The 27,033-nt window shown below is 46.7% G+C and overlaps 1 protein-coding gene across 2 annotated transcripts in view; it reads left to right on the top strand.

Moving 5' to 3' along the window:
• Window positions 1-27,033, top strand: part of RNF213 (ring finger protein 213) — a 143,431-nt gene that overhangs the window by 35,351 nt on the left and 81,047 nt on the right. For both annotated transcript variants that reach the window (XM_016194823.2, XM_016194821.2), the window contains 13 exons: window positions 377-552; window positions 1,118-1,276; window positions 1,547-1,749; window positions 3,835-4,112; window positions 4,551-4,807; window positions 6,225-6,422; window positions 7,278-7,500; window positions 9,325-9,380; window positions 9,983-10,139; window positions 12,968-13,132; window positions 16,865-16,954; window positions 17,906-18,013; window positions 21,387-21,567. In XM_016194823.2, the coding sequence (XP_016050309.2) occupies window positions 377-552; window positions 1,118-1,276; window positions 1,547-1,749; window positions 3,835-4,112; window positions 4,551-4,807; window positions 6,225-6,422; window positions 7,278-7,500; window positions 9,325-9,380; window positions 9,983-10,139; window positions 12,968-13,132; window positions 16,865-16,954; window positions 17,906-18,013; window positions 21,387-21,567 (2,251 nt within the window). The remainder of the gene's footprint in view (window positions 1-376; window positions 553-1,117; window positions 1,277-1,546; window positions 1,750-3,834; window positions 4,113-4,550; window positions 4,808-6,224; window positions 6,423-7,277; window positions 7,501-9,324; window positions 9,381-9,982; window positions 10,140-12,967; window positions 13,133-16,864; window positions 16,955-17,905; window positions 18,014-21,386; window positions 21,568-27,033) is intronic.

The raw sequence follows: 27,033 nt of genomic DNA, 5'->3' as shown, positions 1-27,033 counted from the left end.
TGCAGACAAGGCCGTGCTAATGGATAATGGAGCTCACTTTCTAGAAGGGGAAAAATACAGGCTGGGGGTGACACCCTGGAGAAGAGAGAGAAGGGGTGCCAAGGGTCCTGGTCTAGAGTAGAGCCCTGATTGAGCAGAGGAGAGTGTGTAGCTCTCTGGGGGGAGCAGGGGGGATCTGGGCACAAAGGCCCCAAGGTGGATGGGGTGGCCTGTTCAGGAAGCCACAAGCACACCATGTCCCTAGGATGGAGTGAGGAAGAGAAGCCTTGGGAGGCAGAAGAGAGGGGACCATGGCCAAGCTGAGGGGCTGGGAGCACTGGAAGAGCGGGCAGCTGGCTGGCTGGTTTCCAGACTGAGCTTTGGTATTTGGCTCTAGGAAGCTGCTGCCTCAGGCAGGACAGCTGGTGCTGGGGACAAAGCTGGCAGGAAGGAGAAAGAGAGCAGCATGGAGGGGAAGAAGCCGGAAGGGAGCAGCAGGAACTCTGCAGCTGCTGTGAAAACCGAGAGGGAGCAGAGGAGCCAGAAGGCAGAGGCCCAGGAAGAGAAAGGGAGGTGGGTGCAGCCCCAGATAGGAGCAGAGAGCCTGCCTGGGCCCAAGGGCCCCATCATGGTGCTGCCACCTATTTTTACTGTGGACTCTTGGGGACCAGGGGGCTCGCCCAGGGTGGGAAAATGCTATCCTAATCCTAACTTGTAGACATATCTGTCATATGACCCCTGAGGCCTCAAAGAGCAACTGGGGCCTTCCATAGCCCAAGAGAGAGGCTGTTGCCTCTGTGTGCTGCCTGGCCCCTCCTGTCACTGCATGGGCCCTTCCAGCTGGGCAGGTATTGTCCCTACACTATGGAGGGAGATGGACACCCCACATAGCAGCAGTGTGTGGGAAATGTGGGTGTGTTGCCCTCTGCTAGGGTGTGTGCTAGTGCTCAGCTGGGAAGCATGGTGTGTGGGGGGGGTTGGGGTGTGTGTGGGTGTGTGTGTTTGCGCCTGCATACTCTCATGCCCATATGTGTCTACTCCTGTGCACATAAGCACACATGCAGCACCACAGTGTGCAGCCATGTTCAAACATGAGGCACATGGGTCTGGATCTGAAGTGTATTACCTTTCTCTCCAGCTCCTTGAGCACAGGGGAGGGGGTCACAGTGTACTTCCACGCGATCCTTTCAAAAAACTTCAGCTTCAACCCTGACCGCCACAACATCTTTGTCAGAGGCGGAGAAGAGCTTGGGGCAGCCAAGTGGAAGCACAATGTCTGTGAGATGTACTGTAGCAAGTAAGTCTCTCCTGGGCTGGGAGGAGGCCTCTGGGGGGACTGAAACTATCACCCTGTCGAGGGCATGGCCTCCACAGACTTGACTATTCTCCAAGATGCTTTGCTTTGTCAGATTTCACATTGTCCCAACAGGTCTGTCTACAAATCCCATTTTGTTCCAGAAGCATCCATGGGCTCTTTCTGTCTGACTCTACGTTATGTTGTGATGTGTGTTTCTGAGTGAGGGAGGGTTTGCAGGTGATGGACCTGCTGGTGTCCTTTGGTTCACAGGGACCTAGGTGAGCATGGGACCCTGGTAGAAGGCAGCACCATCATTTCCAAGCAGCACTTGGATAAATCCATCCCGTACAAGTATGTCATCATGCATGATGGCGACAGTGTTGATTATGAGTTCATCTACAAAGACCCACAGATTAAGAAGGAACACGTTAACCGCTGCCTGTATGTGAGGTCATCTCTTCTCGACTCGGGAGGTAAGTCACTGGCCTACTTCCAGGTTACACTTGGACAGGACCCAGAGAGGACACACTGCCCCCCCACCAACTTTCTGTCTCCGGGGAAGGCCTCTGCTTTGTGAGAGGTGAACTGATTTTGCATCTGCCCAGCCCTTGCTGGAGTTGACTTGAGGCCTCTGTCTTGCTTTCCAGCTTTCTCTGCTATTCACATTAGGAAACATTTCCTGAAGGGGGCCAGGGATAAAGCCTAGGACCTCACACATGCAGGGCCTACACTACCTCCCTGTCTTCCTTTTTGATATAACCTCTTTTAAATATATTTTTATTTATTTATTATTGGATAGAGACAGAGAGAAATTGAGAGGGGAGGGAGAGATAGAGAAGGGAATAGACAGAGAGACACCCACAGTCCTGCCTCACCACTCATGTAGCTTTCCCTCTGCAGGTGGGGACCAGGGGCTTGAACCTGGGTCCTTGCACACTGTAATGTGTGCACTTAACCAAGTGCTCCACCACCTGGCCCCATCCTGACCTCATATATATATATATGTATATATATATGTGTGTGTGTATGTGTGTGTATGTGTATATATATACATATACATATATATATATATATATTCCCTTGTTGTTTTTCATTGTTGTTGTAGTTATTGATGTTGTTGGATAGGACAGAGAGAAATGGAGAGAGGAAGGGAAGACAGAGATGGGGAGAGAAAGATAGACACCTGCAGACCTGCTTCACTGCTTGTGAAGCGACTCCCCTGCAGATGGGGAGCTGGGGGCTCAAACTGGGATCATTATGCCGGTACTTGCGCTTTGTGCCACCTGTGTTTAACCCACTGCGCTACCGCCCGACTCCCCCTGACCTCCTTTTAAAGTGAACTTTATTCTAAAGAATTTATTAATAGGACAGAGCAAGAAGTAGATAGATTGATGACAGATAGATAGATAGATAGATAGATAGATAGATAGACAGATGATAGGGAAACAGCATCACTCTGGCACATGTAATGCTGGAGATCAAACCCAAGACCTTATGCTTTAGAGTCTAAAGCTCTAAGTACAGTGATGTCTTTGGGCTGACATTTCATGGCATTTCAATGGACAGATTTGTCCTGTGAGCATGGAGTAGAACTGTGACCTAAAACTTCCTTTCACTTGCTAATCCTACCTTTTCCCCTATTTGCTTTGTTTTCTTATGTTTTGTTGAGTTGTTTCCTGCTGGTGGCCCGTGTCACCAAATTATTCTACTGGCTCTTTGACCTACCCTATGACAGTAAGCATTCACAGGAACCACAAGAGCATGGGCCTGACTGCATATTTGAGGTTCAGTGTGTCTGTTGAGTGTAATGCACTGTCCCTCCCAGAATGTGAATGGTTCTCAACATGGGGTAAATTGATGCTGCACTGAATCTCTCAGGGAGCTGCCACCATGGCTGCTGTACATCTGTGGCTCAGTAGACAGCTGTTCACCTGTGTGAGGGTGTTGTTTCTCAGTTCACCCACCAGGTGTGCTGACTTCCCTGGTTGGGCAGAGACCTGTCCCATGTGTTTTCAGGCCACTTGGATCAGGTGAGCTCTGTCACCCTAATTTTATTAGGTCCTCAATACAGCCACACCCACATGGGTCACACTGCTTGTTGGGGTCCAGGTTCCTAGCCAGAGCCCTCCACAGCCTTCCAGGGCTAAGTGGTAACTCACCAGGTAGAGTGAACATATGACTATGTTCAAGGTCCAGGGTTCAAGTCCCTGGTCCCTTCCTGAAGGAGAGAAGTTTGACAAGTGGTAGAGCAGTGCTGTAAGTGTCTCTCCTCTATGTCTCTGTCCCTTTGTCTTCTCTATTTCTTTTTGTCTCACTTTCTATGACAAAACAAAGAAAAAAAAAAACCCTGAGAACAGTAGAGTCCTCATGTAGGTACCAAACCCCAATGATAGGTAAACCTGGTAAAAAGAAGAAAAAAAAAAAAGAGAGAGAGAAAAGCGAAGAAAAAAAGAGAAAGAGGAAGAAAAGAAAAGAAAAGAAAGACAGACCAAGATCAGCCTTCCAGATGGGATACCTTGGTGGATCTTGAAGCAGGGCCCTTGTTCTTTCCCACTTAGAGTGGCACCAGTATGATGACATCATTTGTAAGAGGCCTGGTACCATGCAGAAAGCCATAGAGTGGATTAAAAGTAAAAAGAAAGAATTAGTGAACGGGAAGCGGATCGCCATGGGGGTCATGCTGGACAGTATCTTCAGCATCCTGCAGAGCTGGAATGCCATCAACGTCCACAACTTCTTCACGCAGCTGCAGCAGCTCTATGCCGTCATCTGTGTGCCCATGGTGCATGAGGGGCAACCCCTGGAGTGGACTGAGCTGCAGTATGGGAAGAAGGAGGTACACACCACTAGCCCTCCTACCTGTGCATGGCACCCACTAGACTCAGTGGGCAGGTGGCACAAGTAGACCTCTGGGCCCTTTTTCTCTCAGTGCCACCCCCTGGGGGTTCTCTGACTCCCACCCCATGTTTATCCTGCCTACCTTGTTGTGTCCTAACTCCTGGTCCCACATCTTCCCTTGGCCTGGGGAAGGGGAAGGGAATGCAAGGCAGGGCTGGAAACCTCCATCACTGCACCTCCGCCTGCACTGGGAGACCTTTCTGAGGTGACAGGGACTCACTGGAAGCATCCAGGGCCCCTCCTGAGCCCTGTCTCTGCTGGCTCTCTGTCCCAGGTTTTTGGATGGAGGACTGAGGGGAGCTAAGGCTGAGAGGAAGTGGGAGTGGCAGGCGGGCTGTCCCTTTATGTCTTGTGTCATCTTCTCTTCTGGGACCAGGTGCAGGCACACCTGTGGGGGCACCTGAAACAGAAAATGGCACCATTCCTAAACAAAAATGGGAGCTCTCTGCCTGAAGGCTACCCAGTGAGGAGTCCAGTGAGTATGGGCCTCCTGGCCCTCTTTGTCGTGGAGAAATTTCAGCTGACCTTGGCAGAGGAGGACCTGGCCTCCCTGTGTTGCCTGCTGTGTGCCCACACCACCTCCTCCGATGCCCTGAAGAATGACTTGGCCTTCATCCTGGACACACCACACAGGTTGTGTGTGTGTGTGTGTGTGTGTGTGTGTGTGTGTGTACATGCACCAGAGACTTCAGAGTGACAGCTATTCTAAACATAGAAATTAGTTCAGTGGTCTGGGAGTTGGCACAGTGGGTAAGCATAAGTTCCTGAGTTAAATCCCCAGTGCCAGAGTGATGCTCTGGTACTTTCTTTCTTTCTTTCTTTCTTTCTTTCTTTCTTTCTCTCTCTCTCTCTCTCTCTCTAATTAATTAATTTATGGAAAGAAGAAAGAGAGAGAAAGTAAGCCAGGAGCAAAGAAAGAAAGAAGGAGGAATAAAGAAAATAGTGCTGGTTGTAGGATGAGTGAAACATACAAGGAAGAAAAGAGGCCTGTAATTCTGACATTCCCTATCCTGATATGTATCTCCCTCCAGCCTTTTTCTGGGCATGGAGATGATGTTTTTTTTTTTAATTTTAAAAATTTATTATTCATTTAGTGGATAGAGACAGCCAGAAATCAAGAGGGAGGGGGTGATAGAGAGGGAGAAAGACAGAGAGATACCTGCAGCCCTGCTTCACCACTCATAAAGCTTTCCCCCTGTAGGTGGGGATCAGGGGCTTGAACCTGGGTCCTTGCGCATTGTAATACATGCATTCAACCAGGTGTGCCACCACCTGGCCCTGGAGATGATGTTTTAATTCATTGTGCAGCTTACTGACTTCCTGCTGCATTATAGCTCACCCAAATGCATGCACTGGAGGTCCTGGATAACTATTGTGAGCCCGGCTCAGGGCAGGTGAGGCAGCAGAGTTGGTGCTCCATGCTCACGTGCTGCCTCTATGTGCTCAGTTCAGTAGACTTGCGTCCCTTTTCAGGGCAGGGCCCATGTAGTCAGGCTGTGGCTGTCTCCAGGAGAGCTGACAGAAGCCTGGGCAGGGGCTAATACATGGAGCTTCCTTGGTGCTGTACATGGTGCCGAGAGAGGAGAGACTCCACAGCCCTGCCCCACCATCCATGGAGTTCCCTGGGTGCTGTGCATGGTGCTGCCCCTTGGTGCTAAGAATTGATCACAGAGGCTGATGGTAAAGAGTGCAGTCCCCCTCCCAAGTTAGCTCCCAGTCCTTCCCAGGTCAGTGGTATTCAAGCTACTGGAACTCAGCAGTTGCCTGGGGATCTGGTGTAGATTGCACAGCCTGGATCCCTGCTCTCTACTTTCCCAAGTAGACCAGAATCTGCTTCAGGGGAAGGATGTTGTAGGTTGTTGTCCAGTGCCTGATGTTTTGAGGGTACCCAGGGTGCTCTTCTGTCTCCTACAAGCATCTCGCTCTAGAGTCCCATCACTGTTCATCCACCCACTGAGTTCCTTCTGTGGAATGTGGAGCTGCCACACCCTGTAACACCTCAGAACCCCCTGAGCTCTGCTCACGGTAGGGACCTTTATTCTCTTGGCAGCTGGAGAGAATTCTTGGTGAACCTGTGTCATCAGTGCATGAAGAAAGAGATGGAGCTCTGGGTGGCTGCCCTGCCCGTGCTGCACCACTGCATGCAGCTGTCCATTCCAGTGCAGGGCCCCAGGATCCTGCCTGAGGACACATGGGCAGCCCTCGAAGGCCTCTCCTTCTCGGAGTTTCGGGAAAAGACACAAACAAAGTAAGTTGTGGTGTTGCCCTTACGTGGGAACCTGGAGCAACAGTTGTTCTCCTTTCCCCAGCCCCTGCTCTCTTGGGGCACATGCATTCCTACAGAAGCAGTGCTATTTCTTGAGACCACTCACAATAAATAGAGAATGGGGGGCCAGGTTAAGGGCACACATTACAGTACACAAGGACCAAGGTTCCAGCCCTTGGTCCCCACCTGCAGGGGGAAAGCTTCACAAGTGTAATGCAGGTGCAGGTGTCTTTCTGTCTCTCTCCCTCTATCTCCCCTACCCCTCTCAATTTCTCTATGTCTCTATCCAATAATAAAAATGAATAAAAATATTTTTAAAAGAGAGAGAGGACACAAGGTAAGGCAGGAGCAGGCAGTGCTGCACCTGGATAAGTGTACATATCACCATGTACAAGGACCTGGGTTCAAGCCCCTGCATCCCCATCTTCGAGGGAGGGGGTGCTTCATGAGTGGTGAAGCAGGTCTGCAGGTGTCTAGCTTTCTCTGTCTCTGTATCTCCCTCCCCTCTCAATTTCTATCTTATCAAGTAAAATAGAAAGAAAAAAACTGGGAAGAATGGCTGGAGTGGTGGATTTGTAGTACCAGCACTGAGCCACAGTGATAACCCTGGTGGCAATAAGAAAAGGAAAGGACCCAGGGTGTCTGGTGTTTGGTCCAGAGGCCATCATTGCAAGCGTGGACCACCTGCCATTTTCCTGCTTAGCACAGCAGTTACATTTAGCATCCTCACTTTCTCGCCCCCTTCTGAGCTTGTCATGAGCTTGACCTCATTGTGAGCTGGTTTGCTTCCCAGGCATGATTGCTGCCCTCTTTTCTGTTCCTCCTTCCACCTTGCAGGAAGTCATTACTTCAGTTCATGATCAAGAAAAGACATTTGCTGCAACTCGATCCGTTTCTGTTCCAGTCCTGGTTTAGCTTGCTACCTCTGAGTGAGCTGGACAGCTACTTGAGAGAGTTTGCTGATGACCTGAACCGCTTTCCGACTTGGATACTGGACTGCTTTTTGGGGACCCACTATCGGTTTCAAGGACTTAAGACCATTCTTTGCTACAACCAGGAGGTTTGTCTCTGCATTGGGCTCTCGACTCCTTGATTGACAAAAGCCAATAAGAAAGGAAACATCTAGCATTTGCTATTTTTTCAAACATTTTTAAAACTTTTTTTATTATTTATTTTCCCTTTTTGTTGCCCTTGTTGTTTTATTGTTATTGTTGTTGTTGTTGATGTCATTGTTGTTGGATAGAACAGAGAGGAATGGAGAGAGGAGGGGAAGACAGAGAGGGGGAGAGAAAGATAGACACATGAAGACCTGCTTCACCACCTGTGAAGCGACTTCCTGCAGGTGGGGAACCAGGGCTTGAACCGGGATCTTTAAGCCAGTCCTTGTGCTTTGCACCATGTACGTTTAACCTGCTGCACTACCACCTGCCACTCTCAAACATTTTTTTAATATTTTATTTATTTACTAATGAGAGGGAGAGAGAAAGAGCCAGATATCATTCTGGTACATGTGCTACTGGGGATCAATCTCAGTGCCTCACGCTTGAGAGTCCAGCACTTTATCCACTGTTCCATTCCCAGTGCCATACATTTGTTATTATTTAAGAAAACTGATGGGATAAAAAGCTCTGAGAATTGAGACAACTGGGAGGGGGCTAGAATTAGTGAGGAATAAAGAGTTTTTTCTGCTTCAGTAGGTAGAGTTCCCAAAATAGAAACCTTTTCAAATCTATGACAGTGCAGGGTGGGCTTGGAAGTTGTCCTGGACACTGGTATGTGCCAGAGCTATTTTTTCTTTCACATGGGTGGGGAGGGATAAGGAGAATTATCATTTCAAATCCTAAATTTAATTGGTGAGATACACGAGATTTGTACTAGAGAATCTTAAAAATTATGGGGAGGGGCTGAAGTCTCACATGGTCAAACTCACACATTACCCTGTGCAAAGACCTGGGTTCAAGACCCTGGTTCCCACCTGCAGGAAGGGAAACTCCATGAGAGATGGAGCAGTGCTCAGGTGCCTCTTCTCTCCCTTTCGCTCTCTTTCTCCCTTTCTCCCCCTCTCTATTTCTCTCCCTCCTTCTCTCTCTCTCACACACACTAAACCAACAGGGAAAAAATGGCTGCTGAGAGCAGTGCAGGCTCAAAGCCTCTAGTCACAAAAAAAAAAAAACATAAAAATAAAAATATTAGGGGGCCAGGAAGTGATTCAGTGGGTAAAGCACTTGCCTTACCATGCCTCAGGTGTTTGGCCCAGTCCCCAGCACCACATAGGAGCACTGTGGACAGCACTGGGTGTGGGGCTATGTCTTCATGAAAAGTGGAGTGGTGCATTGCTACCTGGCTCTCTCTTCCTCTCAAAAATAAAGAACAAAGATTGAGCTGGGAGTGAGGGCCAGGCAGTGGAGCATAGCTCACCAGGTAGGGCGCATGTCTTTTCATTTGTGTGTCTGGGGTTTGAGCCCTGACACCACATGGAGTATCAGGGTGCTCTTTCTCCGTCTCTCTCTTTCTCTGTCTTTTCTTCTCTCATACCCTACATCTATGTGAAAAAAGGATTGCTGAGAGTAGAGGTCTTATGCAGGCCTAGAGATCCAATGTTAACCCTGGTGGGGAAAAAAAGAATAAAAAATTCAGTCAGGGAGCAGTGAAATCATGTATGTATACATCTTTGGCTCTGCCAAATAAAAAAGTGGTAACTCAGAACAGCACACATGTGAGGCCCTGGGTTCTTTCCTTGCCACCACTTGGAAGAGAATTGTTTATATACCAACAACAGAATTATCGTGTCATTTCTATGTTTCCTTTTTCCAGTTCCATGTTAGCCAAGGCAGAGGTGTTGTCATTTAACTTATCCAGTGTGTCTTCTTTTTTGCCACCCTAGTGTATCACTAAAACACTGAAAGCACTGTTGCACCTCTTGGATGCTCATCAGAGCAGGTAAGTGGAAAAAAGAAGGCAGTCTCTCTCTCTTTCTCCTTCTTTCCTTCCCTCTTTCTTGTTGTCCCCCTACTAGGTAACATTCTGAGGATGCCATTTCTTATCACTAGCAGAGCAGAATTCAGGACATAGCCCCCAGTTCCTTGATCAAATTATTAATATGAACACTCTTTTTAAAATTTCACTTATTGATTAGAGAAGAGAGAGAACTAGTCTATTTTTTATGTTTTTGTAAGAGAGAGATGGGGGGTGGTATTGGAGCACTGCTCAGCTCTGGCATAAGGTGGTACCAGGGATTGAACATGCAGCCTTTGGGGATGCAGGCACACAGGCTGGTGCTCTGACAGGTCGAGTTAACTCCCTGACCCTTCTTTGATCTTTAATCTGAATCACAAGAGCTAGATTGTCTGACATTTTCTGGACATTAACTCATATCAAACAGATCCTCTACTTAAGAAGTGTTTTTATTTTTATTTACTTATTTATTTATTTTTACTTAAGTGTTTTAAAGGGCAGGGACTCCCTTGGCTAGCAACATAGTGTTTCCTCATTTCTTCTAAATGTATTCAGTGGCATGCATCTCTGAACTCTTTGTGGGGCAGGATTCTCCAGGCATCCTCAGTCCAGTCCTACCTTACGGTGTGTCTGAAACTCCATGAAAACATCTGTAGGATATCAAAAACCTGCATGTATTATGAGATTCCTGCCTTATCTGCCAAGCTCGTCTGCAGAATCATTATTTTGCTGCAGCCTCCAGTGGTGAGTGTAATCCCAAGGGTGGGGCCCAGGACAGGGGTGGGATGGGAAACAGCCTTCATTCAAAAAGGATACATGCTCATTCTAAGGCCAATGCCTTGACTAGTGTGGCTGATGAACTCACCAGGTGTCAGTGGGCGTCTGCTCTCTGCTAGGATCTGTGCTGTGTAGGGAGAACATTTCAGGAACCTGGAGTCTGTCCTCTGGTGCTTGCCCTGGAAGGAGAGAGGTTGCACATATATTAAGCACAGAATATTGGGCTGGGGAGACAGCATAATGGTGTGCAGTGAGGCTCTCATGCCTGAGACACTGAGGTCTCTGGTCTCTGGTTCAATCCCCAGTGCCCTCTCTCTCTGTAATAAAATGTAAAAAAAAAAAAAAGCATCAAATACAGAAACCTGGGAATATTACAGAGTCATGCAAGACATTTGGCAAGGCCTCCTCCCACCCCACACTTATTTTTAATTTATTTTGGATAGGGACGGAGATATTGAGAGGAGGGAGGGAGAGAGGGGGAGAGAGAGAGAGAGTCCTGCACCCTGCTTTATCACCTATGAAGCTTTCCCTCTGAAGGTGGGGACAGGGGACTTGAACCTGTGTGCACTCAACCATGTGTACCACCAACTGCTCCTCCCCACACCCCAGACTGAATGTTCATTTTATTTGCTCCTGGGTTCTCCCCCTTCCACACTCAACTCCTACATCACACTCAGGATAGTCCCAGCAGTGGCCTCCCTGTCCCCCATGCACCTGCCAGAGGTGACCACTGCTATGATTTCCACTAGATTTATGTGGCCTGTCTCTTGTTCCTTTTTGAGGTGGAGCAACACCAACCCATGTCATCTCAGCCCCATCTGTGCCATTGTGCATGTCAGGTCCAGGAGAACACACATCTAGCACAGAGGAATTGTATGCATGAGGTCCCAGGTGTGATCTCTGGCACCACCCCCAGTCAGAGATGAGAAATGTTCTGGCCAAAAGAAAATCAAAATGGAAATATATAATTAAATAAAATACCATAGGTATGTGGTGTGGGGTTTGAACCTGAGACTTTGGACCCTTAGGCATGAGTCTCTTTGTATAACCATTATGTTATCTACCCTCGACCTTAACTAAATATTTCTCTATGGTGATTACTATTTCCTGGCATGGGTACTGTTTAAGTCACTGTCCGCAAGTGCCAACTTGTATGTGCACTGTGCAGGATGCTTGCCCATTACCTAGGATATATTTTCTGGCAAAAATCAGTTCCTAGGGCCCAAATAGAACACCCAGTTTAACACACATGTTATAATGCACAAGAACCTGGGTTCAAGCCTCTGTGCCCATCTGTAGGGGGAAGAAGATTCACAAATGGTGAAACAGTGCTGTGGGTATTTCTCTCTCTCCTCCTCCCCTCTCTATCTTTTTGTCATGTCAAGTAAAAGAGAGAAAGGAAAAAAAGCCAACAAGTGTGTTCTTTATGTAAACACTGAGGCCCAGCAAGAGAGAGAGAGAAGAAATTACTGCCCTAGGTGGACGAGAGAGAGAGAGAGAGAGAGAGAGAGAGAAGAAATTACTGCCCTAGGTGGAGGGTCCACACCCTTTATGACATATAATGAAAACAAAAAATTAAACAGAAATAGATGGCCAAGGCCAGTGAGGTAGCTCACTCAGCATGGCGTCTGCCTTACCATGCCCACAGCATGGTTTCAAAAATTGGTATACCATATGGGATTGCTTTGATGGTGGGGGAGGTTCAACCCAGCGGGGGTACAGTGACACCAAGAGGAAAGGGTGAGGGGCCTTTGGGGCTGACCATCAGTGAGGGAGCCCCTCAGCACAATGGATGAAGGGGCCATGGGTAGTGTCCACAGATGCCTTCAGAACCAGAGGAGGACTTCAAGAGGATCTAGCAACCCCCCAAGATAGAGCACCCCTACAAATTTGGGGAGAAGGGACAGCCTTCTTCTTGGGTAGGGGGAAAGGTCAAAGGTGGCCAGGGACAAAGCTGCATTCCAGGCAAGGACAGGTCACTGGCAAACCAGGCTGAAGCTCCTGGATTGTTCTAGAGGAAGGAGGGAAAAGGGAATTTTCTCTTTATTGGTGGTAGAAACAGAGAGAGTGTGATGAGAGAAGCCTCAGTAAGGGACATGGATTAACATGGGTGGGGGACATGAATTCATTTGGATAATGGATGTGGATTTACTTGGATTTGTGGCCATGGGCTTCTATAGGTTTGGGGACATGAGATCACATGGATTTGGGGCCATGGTTTCACATGGATTTAGGGACATGGGTTCAACTGGATTTGGGGCCATGGGCTCACATGCATTTGGGGTGTTCCTGTGGGCTTGGGGATATCAGTTTGCAAGGGTAGGGGACTTAGTTTGCTAGAGATGTCTGAAGAGCCTCAGTTCTTGGCTAACCAAGAAGCAAGAACCTCTTGACTAAAAGGCTATTCATGTCCCCATAGAGCAGAGGCTGGTAGGGTGCATAGCTCAGGGTTCTCTGAGTGCTAGACCCTCTGCTACGGGGGTGTCTGCCCCACCCAGCTGCTGGCAGTGTAACTTTCCCTCCAGCCAAGTCCGTGAGTGTCCATCTGCTCTTTAGACTGTCATTTCCTGCTGTCTTCACTCCAGCCTCCTCAGACCAGGGGCATCAATACCATCCCTTCTCTCCCTGAACAGTGCCCTGAACAGCCCTTCAGGAAAAAGAAAGGAGGTTTCTGGTTTCCCCCTACCCAAGGCCACTGTGTTATAATGTTTGTGAAACTGAAGTAAAAAAGGGGTGAGTGTTTTCTGGAAAGACAGATTAGCACTCCTTTCTCTCCCCTCTCTGCCACAAAACAGGATTCAGCAGAAGCACAGGGGAAGGAGACAGAGATGAAGAATTTGATTGACTCCATCTTCCAGGCAACTCTCCATGTGACTAGAACTTGGCTACAGAGAATTTTCAAACTGGGCATGTTCCAGATTGGTTCTACTTTAAAGTTCAGTTACTGGAATGAAATTAAGGTGAGCTTTGCCAAGTAGAGAAACTGTTGGTGATTCAGAACAGGGAGGTGGCAGGAAACCTGCAGGCCCTGAGAGTGTGACCAGGGCTGGTGATGGGCATTTGTGGGTGTCCTTGCCTGGGTCATGGTGCTGGGGCTCACGTAGGGGTATCTCTCAGCCAGGAAGGTAAGCTTACCGAGACTCTATCACCAGCTCAAGGGACTGTGTGATAATGAAAGAGACTCGGGAAGGATTCTGGACGCACTTGTTTATTGGGGGGTGGGTTTCGGTTAGTATAGAAGGCTAGACAAAGAACAGTTTTCACATATGTCAGAATGCACAGGTTTCTTAAAGGTCAGCGTGCTCCTATGGCAGGGGGCTGGTATGACAAGAGTTGATACATAAAGATCAAAACAATTAGTCTCCCGATGCAGGCATTTAATTATCCATAGGCATTTGAGAGAAGAATAGGGGTTGAACCAGTAAGGTGAGATAGAGAAGGAAGAACAAGGCTTTAAGGACATCAAAAGGGCTCTAGGAAATAAGGTTTGGGGGGCTTTTCACTTGTCGGGTATTAGGAGTATGTGACAGGATGAGTTCTTCCTTTGTGATCAAAAGGTGAAGTGGAATGTGTGAACTTTGAGTGAGTGAATCCTAAAGCAGGCAGCCATTTGGCTGACAGCAGGGGGAACTAAGAGAGAGAGGGTGTGGGTTTTCTTGTGAGCTGGGAGACTAATAAGGGAAAGCTGAGTCTGATAGACTTTTCCCTCTTGGCTCATCTCTATGGAGAGAGGCTAACAAGAGGGGTGTCTTTTCAGACATCCATCCGTGAAGATGGGGGGAGCTCCCCTAAGCTCTACCAAGCTTTCACATAGTCCCACATCATGGCTCTCTGGCCTTTGACCCTCCACGAGGTCTGGGTGCCAGGCACCAGTCCAGCTGTCTGTCCAGCACCCAGGAGGTCCAGGGTCCCCAGGCACTAGTTTAGTTGCCATGCAGTGACATTGGCTACCTGGGGACAGCATTCCCAGGCAGTGACTTTCTGGAGGGGTCTTCTGGGCCAGTTTTGGCCTTACCTATAAGGATCTTGGGAGTGAGAGAAAAAGATGAAAGTCTCTCTGAAAGGGAATCAGGGCTGATTAACTCTGAACTGGAGGACCAGAGAAATCAGAACATGGGAGGTTCTGGAAGGCAGTAGAGACATAGACAGCTGCTTCCTGGCTGCCATGGCAACAGCATGGGGTGTAGCCAGGGTGTAGCCTGCAGGGGCTGAATCCCTGCTCAGTGGACTTTTTGCCTCCCCTACCAGTGTCCCTTGCTCACTGCCCATCCAGGCTTTTCTCGCCACCTTTCTGGACCAGGTCTCTGGGTCAATGCCTGTCTTCACTGTAACATTGATTGAACAGTTGGTTGACTGGTTGACAACAGAGTTAGTGCCTCAAACAGGTGAAATTTCGGCTCCAGGCCTTTTTCTCATTCAGTGAGTGACAGAGAGAGAGAGAGAGAGAGGGAGAGGGAGAGGGAGAGGGAGAGGGAGAGGGAGAGGGAGAGGGAGAGAGAGAGAGAGAGAGAGAGAGAGAGATGCATCACAGCACTGGAGGCTCCTCCAGTGCCACACTACCTCCCAAGTGGTGCCAGGAACCAGAACCTGGGCCACACATAATCACTCTGCCTTTGAAGTAAAGGATCAGAAAAATGTTCTCTAGCTGTGTGGTGGTTTTCCAGCCTTATAATTAGGCTCCAGTTCCATGAGAGCAAAACTGAGTTGTAAAATAATGTGTCAAGATTCTGCACAGCAGTGTTTTGTGCAAACTGGGGACAGCTGCTTTCTGCCCAGGTGACCTTATCTGCAGTGCCAGAATGCTGTCCCCACAGGCACCAATATGTGGCTCTGAGGAGGTGCTGTTGTATCCCCTGGTTATAGGGGAGGTGACAGGGTCCTGAGCTCAGGCAGCCAGAAGACGGGCTCTACACTCTACATTGGGCCTCAACATCAATTTGGCAACTTTGCCTGCTTCCTCAGATGTGAGCAGATACCAGGTGCAACTGTCCCCAGAAGGCCAAGATAACACCCAACCCAACAGCCTTGGTTCATTTAACCAGCTTCTGATGGGCTATGACCTTCCAGAGGAGGTCATTATCAAACCATCCATCTGAGATGGCAGAAACCGTACATGCTCAGAGAGGCTGTCTCTCACCTGAGGGACAGTCTCCGGAAGGGACAGTCAGAGGTCTTAACATAGAAATACACTGAATGGCCAGGAGATAGTTCTCCTGATAGAATGCATACTTTTCATGTGCTAGGACCCATTTTTTAAAATTTTATTTTAATATATATATATATATATATATTATTTAAGAAAGGAGACATTAACAAAACCATAGGACAGGAGGGGTACAACTCTACATAATTCCCACTACCCGATCTCCATATCCCCTCCCCTCCCCTGATAGCTTTCCTATTCTCTATGCCTCTGGGAGTATGGACCCAGGATCATTGTGGGTTGCAGAAAGTGGAAGGTCTGGCTTCTGTAATTGCTTCCCCAAGGACCCAGTTTTGAGCATTATATGTGGCAGGTATGGTAATGTCTCACCTCCCTCTAGCTGAAATTAAAAGAGAAAAAAGTCTACCAGGAGTGGTGTAATCATTTAGGTATGGACTTTTTTTTTTTTGCCTCCAGGGTTATCACTAGGACTCAGTGCCGGTACTACAAATCCATGGCTCCTAGAGGCCATTTTTTCCCATTTTATTAGCTAGGACAGAGAGAAGTTGAGAGATGAGGGGGAGATAAAGAGGGAGAGAGAGAAATAGACACCTGCAGACCTGCTTCACTACTGGTGAAGTGACACCCCCCCCCGTAGGTGGGGAACCAGGGGCTCAAACCTGATCCTTGAGCTGGTCCTTGCACTTTGTATTATGTGCGCTTAACCCAGTGTGCTACTGCCCAGCCCCTAAGTATGGATTATTTATTTATTTATTCCTTTTGTTGCCCTTGTTTTATTGTTGTAGTTATTGTTGTTGTTGTTACTGATGTCGTTATTGTTGGATAGGACAGAGATAAATGGAGAGAGGAGGGGAAGACAGAGAGGGGGAGAGAAAGAGAGACACCTGCAGACCGGCTTCACTGCCTGTGAAGTGACTCCCCTGCAGGTGGGGAGCTGGTGGCTTGATCTGGGATCCTTTCTCCAGTCCTTGCGCTTTGCGCCACCTGCGCTTAACCTGCTGCGCTACCACCTGACTCCCCTTAGGTATGGATTCTTAATGAGCACACACAGTCACTTACTCCTTAAATCTTGGCTGTTGCTAGAAGTTTTGTATTTGGTCGTGGAACCAAAATAGCCATTCTGGAGCTATTTTGTGTCCAGGTAAGGCTCAAGGAGGGATTGGGGTGGAGGCTTGGGAGCTGGGCTCTTTTCACGGTGGAGATGGCAGCTAAGGTGCAGAGAAGGAGGAGGGTAACCCTGTTGACTAGAAGGGGCTGGAGGCCTCAGGATGAGCTCAGGCCTGGAAGAAGTTCTGGCTCTTCATGCTGTATTGGTTCCCAAGAAAGTGACCATAGGGGCCCCCCTCCACCCACTTTTAGGAAGTATTGGTGGGCTGCCCTGACTACCAGGACTACAACTCATGATGACAGAGGGGAGGGGGGACACCAGGGCTCCAGTGCCCCATGGGGCTGGCTCTCTGCACCACTACTGCTGTCCTTTTCATGGCTCACCTGTGACAGAGCTGTCCTGGGCATGTGACTTTTATAGATCTGGAGGCAGCTTGTGGAAATCAACTTCCCTGCAGAGTATGGCTGGAAGGAGTCTCTGTTGGAAGACTTGGAAGGGAGGATCAAACAGGTACCAGAAGTGGGGCTGTTCATGGTGGGGCTGAGGGAAGCCAAGTGTGAGAAAACCAACCCCTTGGTCAGAAGTGCTAAGGCCAAGGGGTGTGTTTGAATAGGTGGTCTGCTGTGCCCAGGACTCTGCATTTCTGCTGAACAGTCTGACCTAAAGGCTGATTCAGAGACACTGCTGGTTTACCTCCAGCCCCCAAATCAGAGCCCCCCCCCAATCATATGCAATAGCTCTAAGTGGCCATACTCAACCAGAGCTGATCAGGGAGATACAAAATGCCTCACATTCTCCATGGCAGTTGGCGGGAGTCTAGGAGAATCTGGGTTCCTTCTTCTCAACATGAGGGTTCCCTAGGGACCTGGTCTGAGAAAAGGGTCTTCTGCAGGAACCAGGGGCATTTCTTTTTTCTGAATTTTCCTATTATTGCCTCTTTTCTTATGACAGGTGCGTTTTCTGCCAAGTGGGGAAAGAGACTTTTGAAAAGTTGATCTGGGGAGCTGGGTGGTAGATCGGGGGGGTTAAGCACATATAGTATGAAGCACAAGAACCTGAGCTAGGATGCTGGTTCGAACCGCCAGCTCCCCACCTGCATGGGGGGTTGCTTTACAAGTAGTGAAGCAGATCTATCTTTCTCTCCCCCTCTCTATCTTCTCCTACCCTCTCAATTTCTCTCTTTCCTGTCAAATAAAAAAATTTAAAAAAGAAAAAGAAAAAGAGAAAATATGGCCTCCAGGAGCAGTGCTAGCACTGAGCCCCAGTGATAGTCCTGGAGGCAAAAAAAAAAAAAAAAAAAAACATTGGCCTGTTGGTCTAGTGGTCAGGGTATAGGGCAGGGGCCCCATGCAACAGGGACTGGTGGTTCAAATATAATGGGACCTAATGGCATAGTGGAGAGGTGGGGGCAGTAAGGGCTTGCTACTCTGGAGTGTATGAATATCACCTCCCTCCTCATAGGGCCAGCCCCACATTCAGATCTCTGCCTGGGACACCGTCGGCTCAGATGACAGCGTGTCAAAGTGCTTTGAGAAATGTGCCCTGGAAACGGTGACTTCAGCCTGCAAGGTGACCTGCCTCTCTTGCCACTGATCTCTCTTTAAGATGTACTTTTTATTTTGAGAGAAAGAGACCAGAGCACTGCTCTGGCATGTGTACTGCCAGGGATCTCACACATGCAAGTCCTGTGCTCTACCCACTGAGCCACTTCCCTGACCGCTCCATTCCTGCTTCTTGGTTTAGACTGTTTCCTCATGGGTCAGTCTCAGGAGGTGGCGTGACTGTAAGAACCTGTCCATTTCATCTACATTGTCTGATATGTTTGCTAAAGATGTTCCTAATAGACTCTGTTGAATTTTGCATTTCTGTCTCTTCAGCTGGTATTTCTCCTTCCCTATTTCTGATTTTTTTTAAACATTTTATTTATTTACTTGAATGAGAGAGAGACAGAGACAGAGACCAGAATACTGCTCAGCTCTGGCTGATAGTTATACTGGGGGTTGAACCTGAGATCTCAGAGCCTCAGGCATGAGAGTGTTTTTGCATAACCACTATGTTGCTTTCCCAGCCCTGATTGTTTTCTTAATATTTATTTATTCCCTTTTGTTGCCCTTGTTGTTTTATTGTTGTGGTTATTATTGTTTCGTCATTAGATAGGACAAAGAGAAATGGAGAGAGGAGGGGAAGACAGAGAAGGGGAGAGAAAGACAGACACCTGCAGACCTGCTTCGCCGCCTATGAAGCAACTCCCTTGCAGGTGGGGAGCCAGGGGCTTGAACCGGGATCCTTACGCCAGTCCTTGTGCTTTGTGCCACCTGTGCTTAACCTACTGCACTACCGCCCGACTCCCCCTCTGATTGTTTTCATCACTGCTTTCTCTATTTCTTGGTGGGCCTGGCCAATGGCATGTAAATTTTATTTATCTTTTCAGGCTCTCCCTTTCATTGATTTTATTTTTCTTCTGTGCCATGCTTTTGGTTTCTATTTCATTAATTTCTGCTCTGATTTTTACTGTTCCCCTCCTAGTCCTAACTTCAGGGTCTGTGTGTCCTTCCTATTCTAGTTCCTTTAGCTGTCATGGTTATTTGAGACCTTACCTCTGCCTTTTGACACCACCCACCTGGGTTTGGGACTCCTATTGCTTCAGAGAGCAGGCACTGAGCAACCCTTGGGAGAACTGAGCTCTTGCCCACAGGGAAAATCCTCACTTGAAGTGTCATCATGCCCCCCACCATGTCACATGGCTTTTCTGTGCCCCAGGTCATGGCCACTCGAGTACATGTGACCTTTTACCACAGAGTCCATGCTTTTCCTAGTCTGCTGACAGCTGGTGGACTGGTGTGGCGCTCAATAGCTGACCAACATGTGTGGGCAAAAAGTATACAGAGTGGGAAAGGTTTTCTTCACTTCATCCCTACCCTGTTTTCTATTAAAATATATTTATTTTGGATAGAGAGGCAAAGAGAAGTTGAGAGGGAAGGAGATAGAAAGGGAGGGAGAGAGAGACACCTGTGTTCTCAACCAGGTGTGACACCACGCATCCCCCTCCTCAATCCTGTTTCTTTTTTATGAATTAGTTTTTTAAATTTTTTATTATTATCTTTATTTATTTATTTATTGGATAGAGACAGCCATAAATCAAGAGGGAAGGGGGTGATAAGAGAGAGTGAGAAACAGGAAGACACCTGCAGCATTGCTTCACCACTTAAGAAGCTTTCCCCCTGCACGTGGGGACTGTTGGCTTGAACTTGTGTCCTTGTGCACTGTAACATGTGCACTCAACCAGGTGCACTGCCACCCAGCCCCCTCAGTCCTGTTTCTTAATAATAGGTATTTCTCTCTCTCGAGAGAGAGAGAGAGAGAGAGAGAGAGAGGAGAGTAAGTGTGAGTGTCCATGTCCCCTTTGGGGTATTTGTGCATAAGGACATACATGTCCTGTGCAAATAGACACAATTAGTTTTGCTTTCTCCTGTCACATCTGGTTGCCTTCATACCTATTCTGGTCTAGTTGTGCTGGCCATAATCTCTAGTACAAGGCAGAAGCAGTGCTGAGCGTGGACCTTTTCATCCTGTTCCTCATTAAGGGAGCTGAGGGGAGGTTCATCACAAAGCCTGATGTTAGCCGTGGACTGTTCACAGCTGCCTTTGATCAGGCTGAAGAAGTGTCTATTAATTCATGTTTTTGAGAATATAGGGTTTGGTCAAATGCATCTTTAACTACTTAGATGACCCTGTGGTTTTAAAATATGTCTACTGACAAGGTAGGTGTGTGTGTGTGTGTGTGTGTGTGTGTGTGTGTGTGTGTGTGTGTGTGTCTGGAATAAATCCCACTTGGTCACAGTGAATAGCCCTTTTTATTTTTTTCTGGATAAGGCTTCATCCTTTAACATTCTAGCAAGTATCTATTGGGCACTAACTCACTCTGTTTTTTCTCATTACTGAGACTCTGATAGGCTAGCTCACCTGGAGAGCACCTACTCTGTGTACCATGCTCAAGCCCTGACCCTACCACACTGGTGGGCATTTAGGCACTGTGGCATTGGCATATCTCATTTTATATTTGTCTCTGTCTGAGAAATATCAGCTTGGAATGTGGAGCCCTAGAAAGGAATGTATATATATTGAGTCACTGAAACTTTCTGTAAAAGCATTTAAGCCTTAAGAAAACTATTTTTATTTCTTTTTAAAAATATCATATTTATTTTAGAGAAAGACAGAGAAATAGAGAAGAGAAAGGGAGATAAAGAGGGAGAAAGAAACAGATGCCAGCAGCACTGCTTCACCACTTGTGAAGCTGTTCCTCTGCAGGTGGGGACTGGGGGATCTTGAACTCAGGTCATGAGCTCATAATAACGTGTGCTTGACCAGGTATGTCACCACCACCACCACCACTTCCCTCCCCACCCTCGAAGACTTTTTATTTCTTGGTGGGAATGAGAAAGACACTTTCACGCAGGGAGTGATGGTGTGTGTGGTGTCTCTGGGCAGCCTTTAGAAGAATTACAGTTGGGGAATGCCAACTGTGTCCTGTGCTGAAGGGTTACTCCTGTCATGTTGGGTGTTTTCCATGATACCAAAGTTTCTGGATCAGTACCCAGCAGTGAGCCTAAAGGAAGGGGGGGCTTCAGTTGTGTCTTTGTGATGTACTGATCTTGTCACTGCACCCCTTTTGTCTATCACATCCAGACACAGGACACAGGCAGACAGAGAAGTCCCGTGGACAGTGCAGTGTTTGACTGTGGGTTTATTTCTATTTCTTCTCCTTTTTCTTTTTGTGTCTCCGCTTCTGTTTTGGGCTTTGAGAATTGACTTTGAAAAGCTTTCTCAAATGTTGTTGAGTGAGTGCTTTCCTTCCATTACTGAAAATCAGGCAAACAAAAGCCCAAGCAGGCAAACCTCACTCAGCCTCCATTCATGCCTGTGCTTGTCTCCCTGCGGACAGTCCCAGACCAGCATCCTGGAGCAGGTATCCTACCACGACTGGAAAAAGTTCGGTGTCCTTGTGTCGGCTGTCATCACCAAGGGATGGCCACGGCGTGCTGGGAGCTTTGTGGATGACTTGGATGAGACGTTGACATATCTGCTCACAGGGCCAGATATCAAGCACATCTTCAAATTGTTAGGTATGTTGGTGGGGCAGCTGACACTGCAAAGCTCCCATCTGTGAGAACTAGGCAATGACACACCTGGTAGAGTGCATGTTACTATACCCAAGGACCCAGGTTCAAGCCTCCTGTCCTTACCTGCAGAGATGTCTCTCTTACTCTATCTCCCTATTTCTTCTTAAGTTTTCTGCCTCTATCAAGGAAGGAAGAGAGTGGTGGATTTGTCATACAGGCACTAAGCTCTCAACAATAACTGTGGTAGCGATAATGAAAAAAATTAAAACCCTTCCCCTTTTTAAAAAAGTTTATTTCTTTATTTGTGGGGGGTGGTATAGATTAAGAGAGCCAGAGCCTCACCTGGCATATGAGAAGCCAGGGATTGAACTCAGGACCTCATACTTTTAAGATCCAATGCTTTGTTCACTGTACTACCTCCCTGGCCATAAAAATTCACATTTAAAATATCTGAACACACCTGCTGCTGTTGTTCACATAATATACTTTAAATAGATTTGAGAGACATTAAGAACCATCATGAAGAGACTGAGGTGAGTGTAGACTATAATTCACTCAAGATTTTGAAAATAATAAATACTCAGAAATAAAATCCAAATGCAACTGTGTCTGGCTATAAAGTCCAGTCTCCATTTCAATGTTGTTATCAATGTCCAATCCAGTTTGGATGTCCTTAACACAAAGCTAAGTTATCTTTGATTCTTCTCCCAGCCCTCAAGCCTCAAGTAATTGAAAGCAAGAAAAAAAAGAGGGGTCAGTAGTGGAGGGGAGAGGCTCAAGGAGAAAGTTCAGTAGTTGGGCATAAGACTTACATGTAAGATGACCCAGGTTCAGTGCTCAGTATGTCTGGTAGCCAGAGATGAGCAGTGCTCTGGTTAAAGCCACACACACACACACGCACACGCACACGCACACGCACACACACACACACAGAGAGAGAGAGAGAGAGAGAGAGAGAGAGATTGATTTCCGTGAAGGGGCTAGGTGGTGGTGCAGCTAGTAAAGCATGCAAGTCACCATATGTGAGGACCCAGGTTCAAGCCCCCCCAGTTCCCACCTGCAGGGAAGCTTCACAAGTAATGAAGCAAACTGCAGATGTCTTTTCTCTCCCTCTCTCCCCCTTCATATTTCTAGCATAACAAAAAATTAATTAATTAATAAAAGAGATAACCCCAAAACTGTTATATTTGAGCTTATGCATAGATTCCAGCTTAGTAGAAAAGCACTTAATTTGGATCTAAAATTCTAGATTAGATATTTCCACATCTCAGTCTCCTCAAATTATTGAAAGGGACCCCCCCCTCCAAAGCTCCCTGCCTAGCCATGTGGGACTGCCATGTACATTGTTAAAAGCTATTCACTAGAAGTAATTTTACTTTTATTATTTTTTTTCACATTTTAAAATTTTGTCTATAAAATGGAAATATTGACGAGACCATAGGGTAAGAGGGGTACACTTTCACAATTCCCAGCACCAGGGTTTTGTATCCCATCCCCTCCCTTAAAAGCTTTCCTATTCTTTTATCTCTCTGGAAGCATGGACCCAGGATCATTGTGGGGTGCAGAAGGTGGAAGGTCTGGCTTCTGTAATTGCTTCTCCACTGAACATGGGCATTAGCAGGTCAATCCACACTCCCAGCCTGTCTCTCTTTCCCTAGTGGGGCAGGGCTCAGGAGAGTTGGGTCTCCACGGCACATGGATGGGGTCATCTGTCCAGGGAAGCCAGGTTGGCTTATCTGGAGCCTGGTGGCTGAAAAACCTGAAGATAAAAATCAGAACAAATTGTTAAATAATCAGGAACCTAAAGGCAAGAATACTGAAGATGAGATTTAGGGCTTCCATTTTGGAAAAAGCTAGTAGGTCTGTTTTAGGTATTGCATCCTTTTTTAATTTTAAAATAAAAAATTTTATCAGTGATTTAATATTGATTCACAAAAGTATAAGATTACTGGTATAATTCTACACCTTTCCCACCACCAGAGTTCTGTGTACCCATTCCTTCCATTGGAAACTGCAATAGTTCTCCCAAGGTCACAGATATAGGTTGACTATTATATAGAAGCATATGGCCATTTTTTTTCTTTAGTCCTGCCTTTTCTTCTTTTCTAAGTCACACCTACTATGTCCTGCCTTTTTTTTTTTTTTATCTCTTCTCTCTCTGGGTCCTGATGGAACTAGAGTTCAGAGCCCTCTGGTCATCTTCCCCTAACATTTACCCCATTGAGAAGAATATGGACCAAAATTCTTTTTGGGGTACAGAAGGTGGGAGTTCTGATTTCTATAAGTTCTTTTCCACTGGACATGGATGGTTAGCAGGTGGGTCCATACTCCCATCCTGTTTCTATCTTTCTCTAGTGGGGTAGGTCTCTGGGGAGGTAGGGTTCTGTGCCATATTGGTGACGTAGTCTGCCCAGTGACTGCAGGATGTAACCATAGTATCATCTGCAACTTGGTGGCTATGGCTTAGTGAGTTTCTGGAACGATCCTGGTAGTATTCTGTTGGGTTTTTTTAGGTGAATTTTTTTTTCTAGTTTATCAGAAGAATGACCTGAAATGGCTCCTAGTCCATAATCACACCACTGGAAGTTTTATTTTATTGTAGCTTTACAAATTATTAGACCCACGGGAGCCCCATGCAGGGGTGAACCTCCACCATTGTTCATTGCTTGCTCTCTCTCTATTGCCATCAGGGTTACTGCTGGGTCTTGGTGCCCGCACTAGGAATCCTCTGCTCCTGGCTGCCATTTTTCCATTTTATCTTTCTACTTTTTTAATTGAATAGGACAGAGAGAAATTGAGAGGGGATGGATATATATATATATATATATATATATATATATAGAGAGAGAGAGAGAGAGAGAGAGAGAGAGAGAAGGAGAGAGAGATATGGGGAGAGATATACCTGCAGACCTGCTTCACCACTCATGAAGCATCCTCCCTGCTGGTGGGGAGCTGGGGCTCGAACTCTGATCTTTGCTCATGGTGATATGTGTGCCTTACTGAGTGCTCCACCTCCTGGCCACCTCCTTCTCTCTCTGTCTCCATCTCTCTCTTTCTTTTTCTTTTTTTTTTAAACTTATTTATTTGTTTATTTTTATTGCCACCAGAGTTTCACTGGGATTTGGTGCCTGTAGGATGAACTCACTGATCCCAAAAGTCACTTTCTTTTTCGTTTTTAACCTTTATTTATTTCTTAGATAGACACAGCCAGAAATTGAGAAAGAAGGTGTTTATAGAGAGGGAGAAAGACAGAGAGACACCTGCAGTACTACTTCACCACTCATAAAGCTTTCCCCCTGCAGGTGGGGACCGAGTACTTGAACCTGGCTTCTTGTGCTCTTAATATGTGCATGCATCCAGGTGTGCCACCACCCAGCCTCTCTATCTTCATCTCTACCTCTGTCTTTTTTTAAAATTCTTTCCAGAAATTAATGTTTTTATATTTTATTTATTTATTAATGAGAAAGATAGGAAGAGAGAGAAAGAACCAGACATCACTCTGGTACATGTGCTGCCAGGAATTGAACTCAGGACCTCATGCTTGAGAGTCCAATGCTTTATCCACTGTGCCATCTCCTGGACCACCCTACCTCTGTCTTTTACTCTCTTTCTCTTTCTGTTTTTTTTTAAGGGTTACTGGGAACAGCAAAGTCATGTAGGCACAGTTCCCCAGCAATATCCCTGGTGTGAAATAATAATCACAAATCATACTTTTAGAATATATTTGCTTTGTAGATTAAGTAGAAACACCAAGTATTCCTATACATCACTTTCCCTGCCTCCACCCACAATTCCCTCATTACTGATAACTTGATTTGTTTCTTTAGAAAGATTTTTTTAACTTATTTGTTAATGAGAAGAAGAACTAAAGTATCACCCTGGCACATGCAGTGCTGGGGATCAAACTCGGGACCTCATGTGGTACCTCCCGGACCCCACTGACATCTTAATTGGTTGTAGTGCTTTTCTTTGAGGAACCAGAGTACATCTCTTGGTGGTGCACATTCTGTGGAAATGCCATGTATTTGTCTTTCCCAGAATGTCATCATGTTAGACTCATGGTGTTGTAGCATTTTCGGACTTCTTTCAATCACAGGATGCATCTAGAGTCCTTCCAGTGATTTTTTTTTTTTAATCACTGGGCAATATGCTAGGTACCACAATTTGTCAGTATAGTCACCTATTGTAGGATATTCTGAGTGCACTGAAGATTTCATTAGAAAATTATGTCCAGAGATCGGGTGGTGGCGCACCTGGTTGAGCATTAGAATGCACAAGGACCCAGGTTCAAGCCCTTTATTTATATAAAGTATATTTATATAAATAAATATACTTTATTTATTCATTAATGAGAAAGATAGGAGGAGAGAGAGAAAGAACCAGAGATCACTCTGGTACATATGCTGCCAGGGATTGAATTTGGGACCTCACGCTTGAGAGTCCAGTGCTTTATTAACTGCACCATATCCTGGACATAATTTTCTTTTTTTTTTAATTTTTTTATTATCTTTATTTATTGGATTAGAGACAGTCAGAAATTGAGAGGGAAGGAAGTGATAGAGAGGGAGAGAGACAGAGAGACAGCTGCAGCCTTGCCTCACCACTTGCAAAGCTTTCCCCCTGCAGGTTGGGACTGGGGCTTGAACCTGGGTCCTTGCACACTATAATGTGAGCCCTTAACCAGGTGCACCATCACCTGGCCCCTTATGAATAAAATCTTTAAAAATTTTTTTTATTTATAAAATGGAAATGTTGATAAGACTATAGGATAAGAGGGGTACATTTCCACACAATGCCCACCCCCAGAGCTCCATATCCATATCTCCTCCCTTGATAGTTTTCCTGTTCTTTATCCCTCTGGAAGTATGGACCCAGGGTCATTATGGGATGCAGAAGGTGAAAGGTCTGGCTTCTGTAATTGCTTCCCCACCAAACATGGGTGTTGGCAGGTCCATCCATAGGCCCAGCCTGCCTCTCTCTTTCCCTAGTGGGGCATGGCTCTGGGAAAGTGGGGCTTCAGGACACATTGGTGGGGTTGTCTGCCCAAGGAAGTCTGGTTGGCATCATGTAGCATCTGGAACCTGGTGGCTGAAAAAGAGTTAAGATATAAAGCAGAGGGAGTCGGGCTGTAGCGCAGCGGGTTAAGCGCAGGTGGCGCAAAGCACAAGGACCGGCATAAGGATCCCGGTTCGAACCCCGACTCCCCACCTGCAGGGGAGTCGCTTCACAGGCGGTGAAGCAGGTCTGCAGGTGTCTGTCTTTCTCTCCCCCTCTCTGTCTTCCCCTCCTCTCTCCGTTTCTCTCTGTCCTATCCAACAACGACGACAACAACAATAATAACTATAACAATAAAAAAAAGGGCAACAAAAGGGAATAAATAAATAAAATAAAATATTTAAAAAAAGATATAAAGCAGAGGAAATTGTTGACTAACTATGAACCTAAAGGCTGGAATATTGCAGATGAAGA

Source organism: Erinaceus europaeus, chromosome 14 (assembly GCF_950295315.1).
Source record: "Erinaceus europaeus chromosome 14, mEriEur2.1, whole genome shotgun sequence".
Lineage (NCBI taxonomy): Eukaryota > Metazoa > Chordata > Mammalia > Eulipotyphla > Erinaceidae > Erinaceus > Erinaceus europaeus.
The sequence above is the reverse complement of the archived record's forward strand: the minus strand, read 5'-3'. Positions and strand labels throughout refer to the sequence as shown.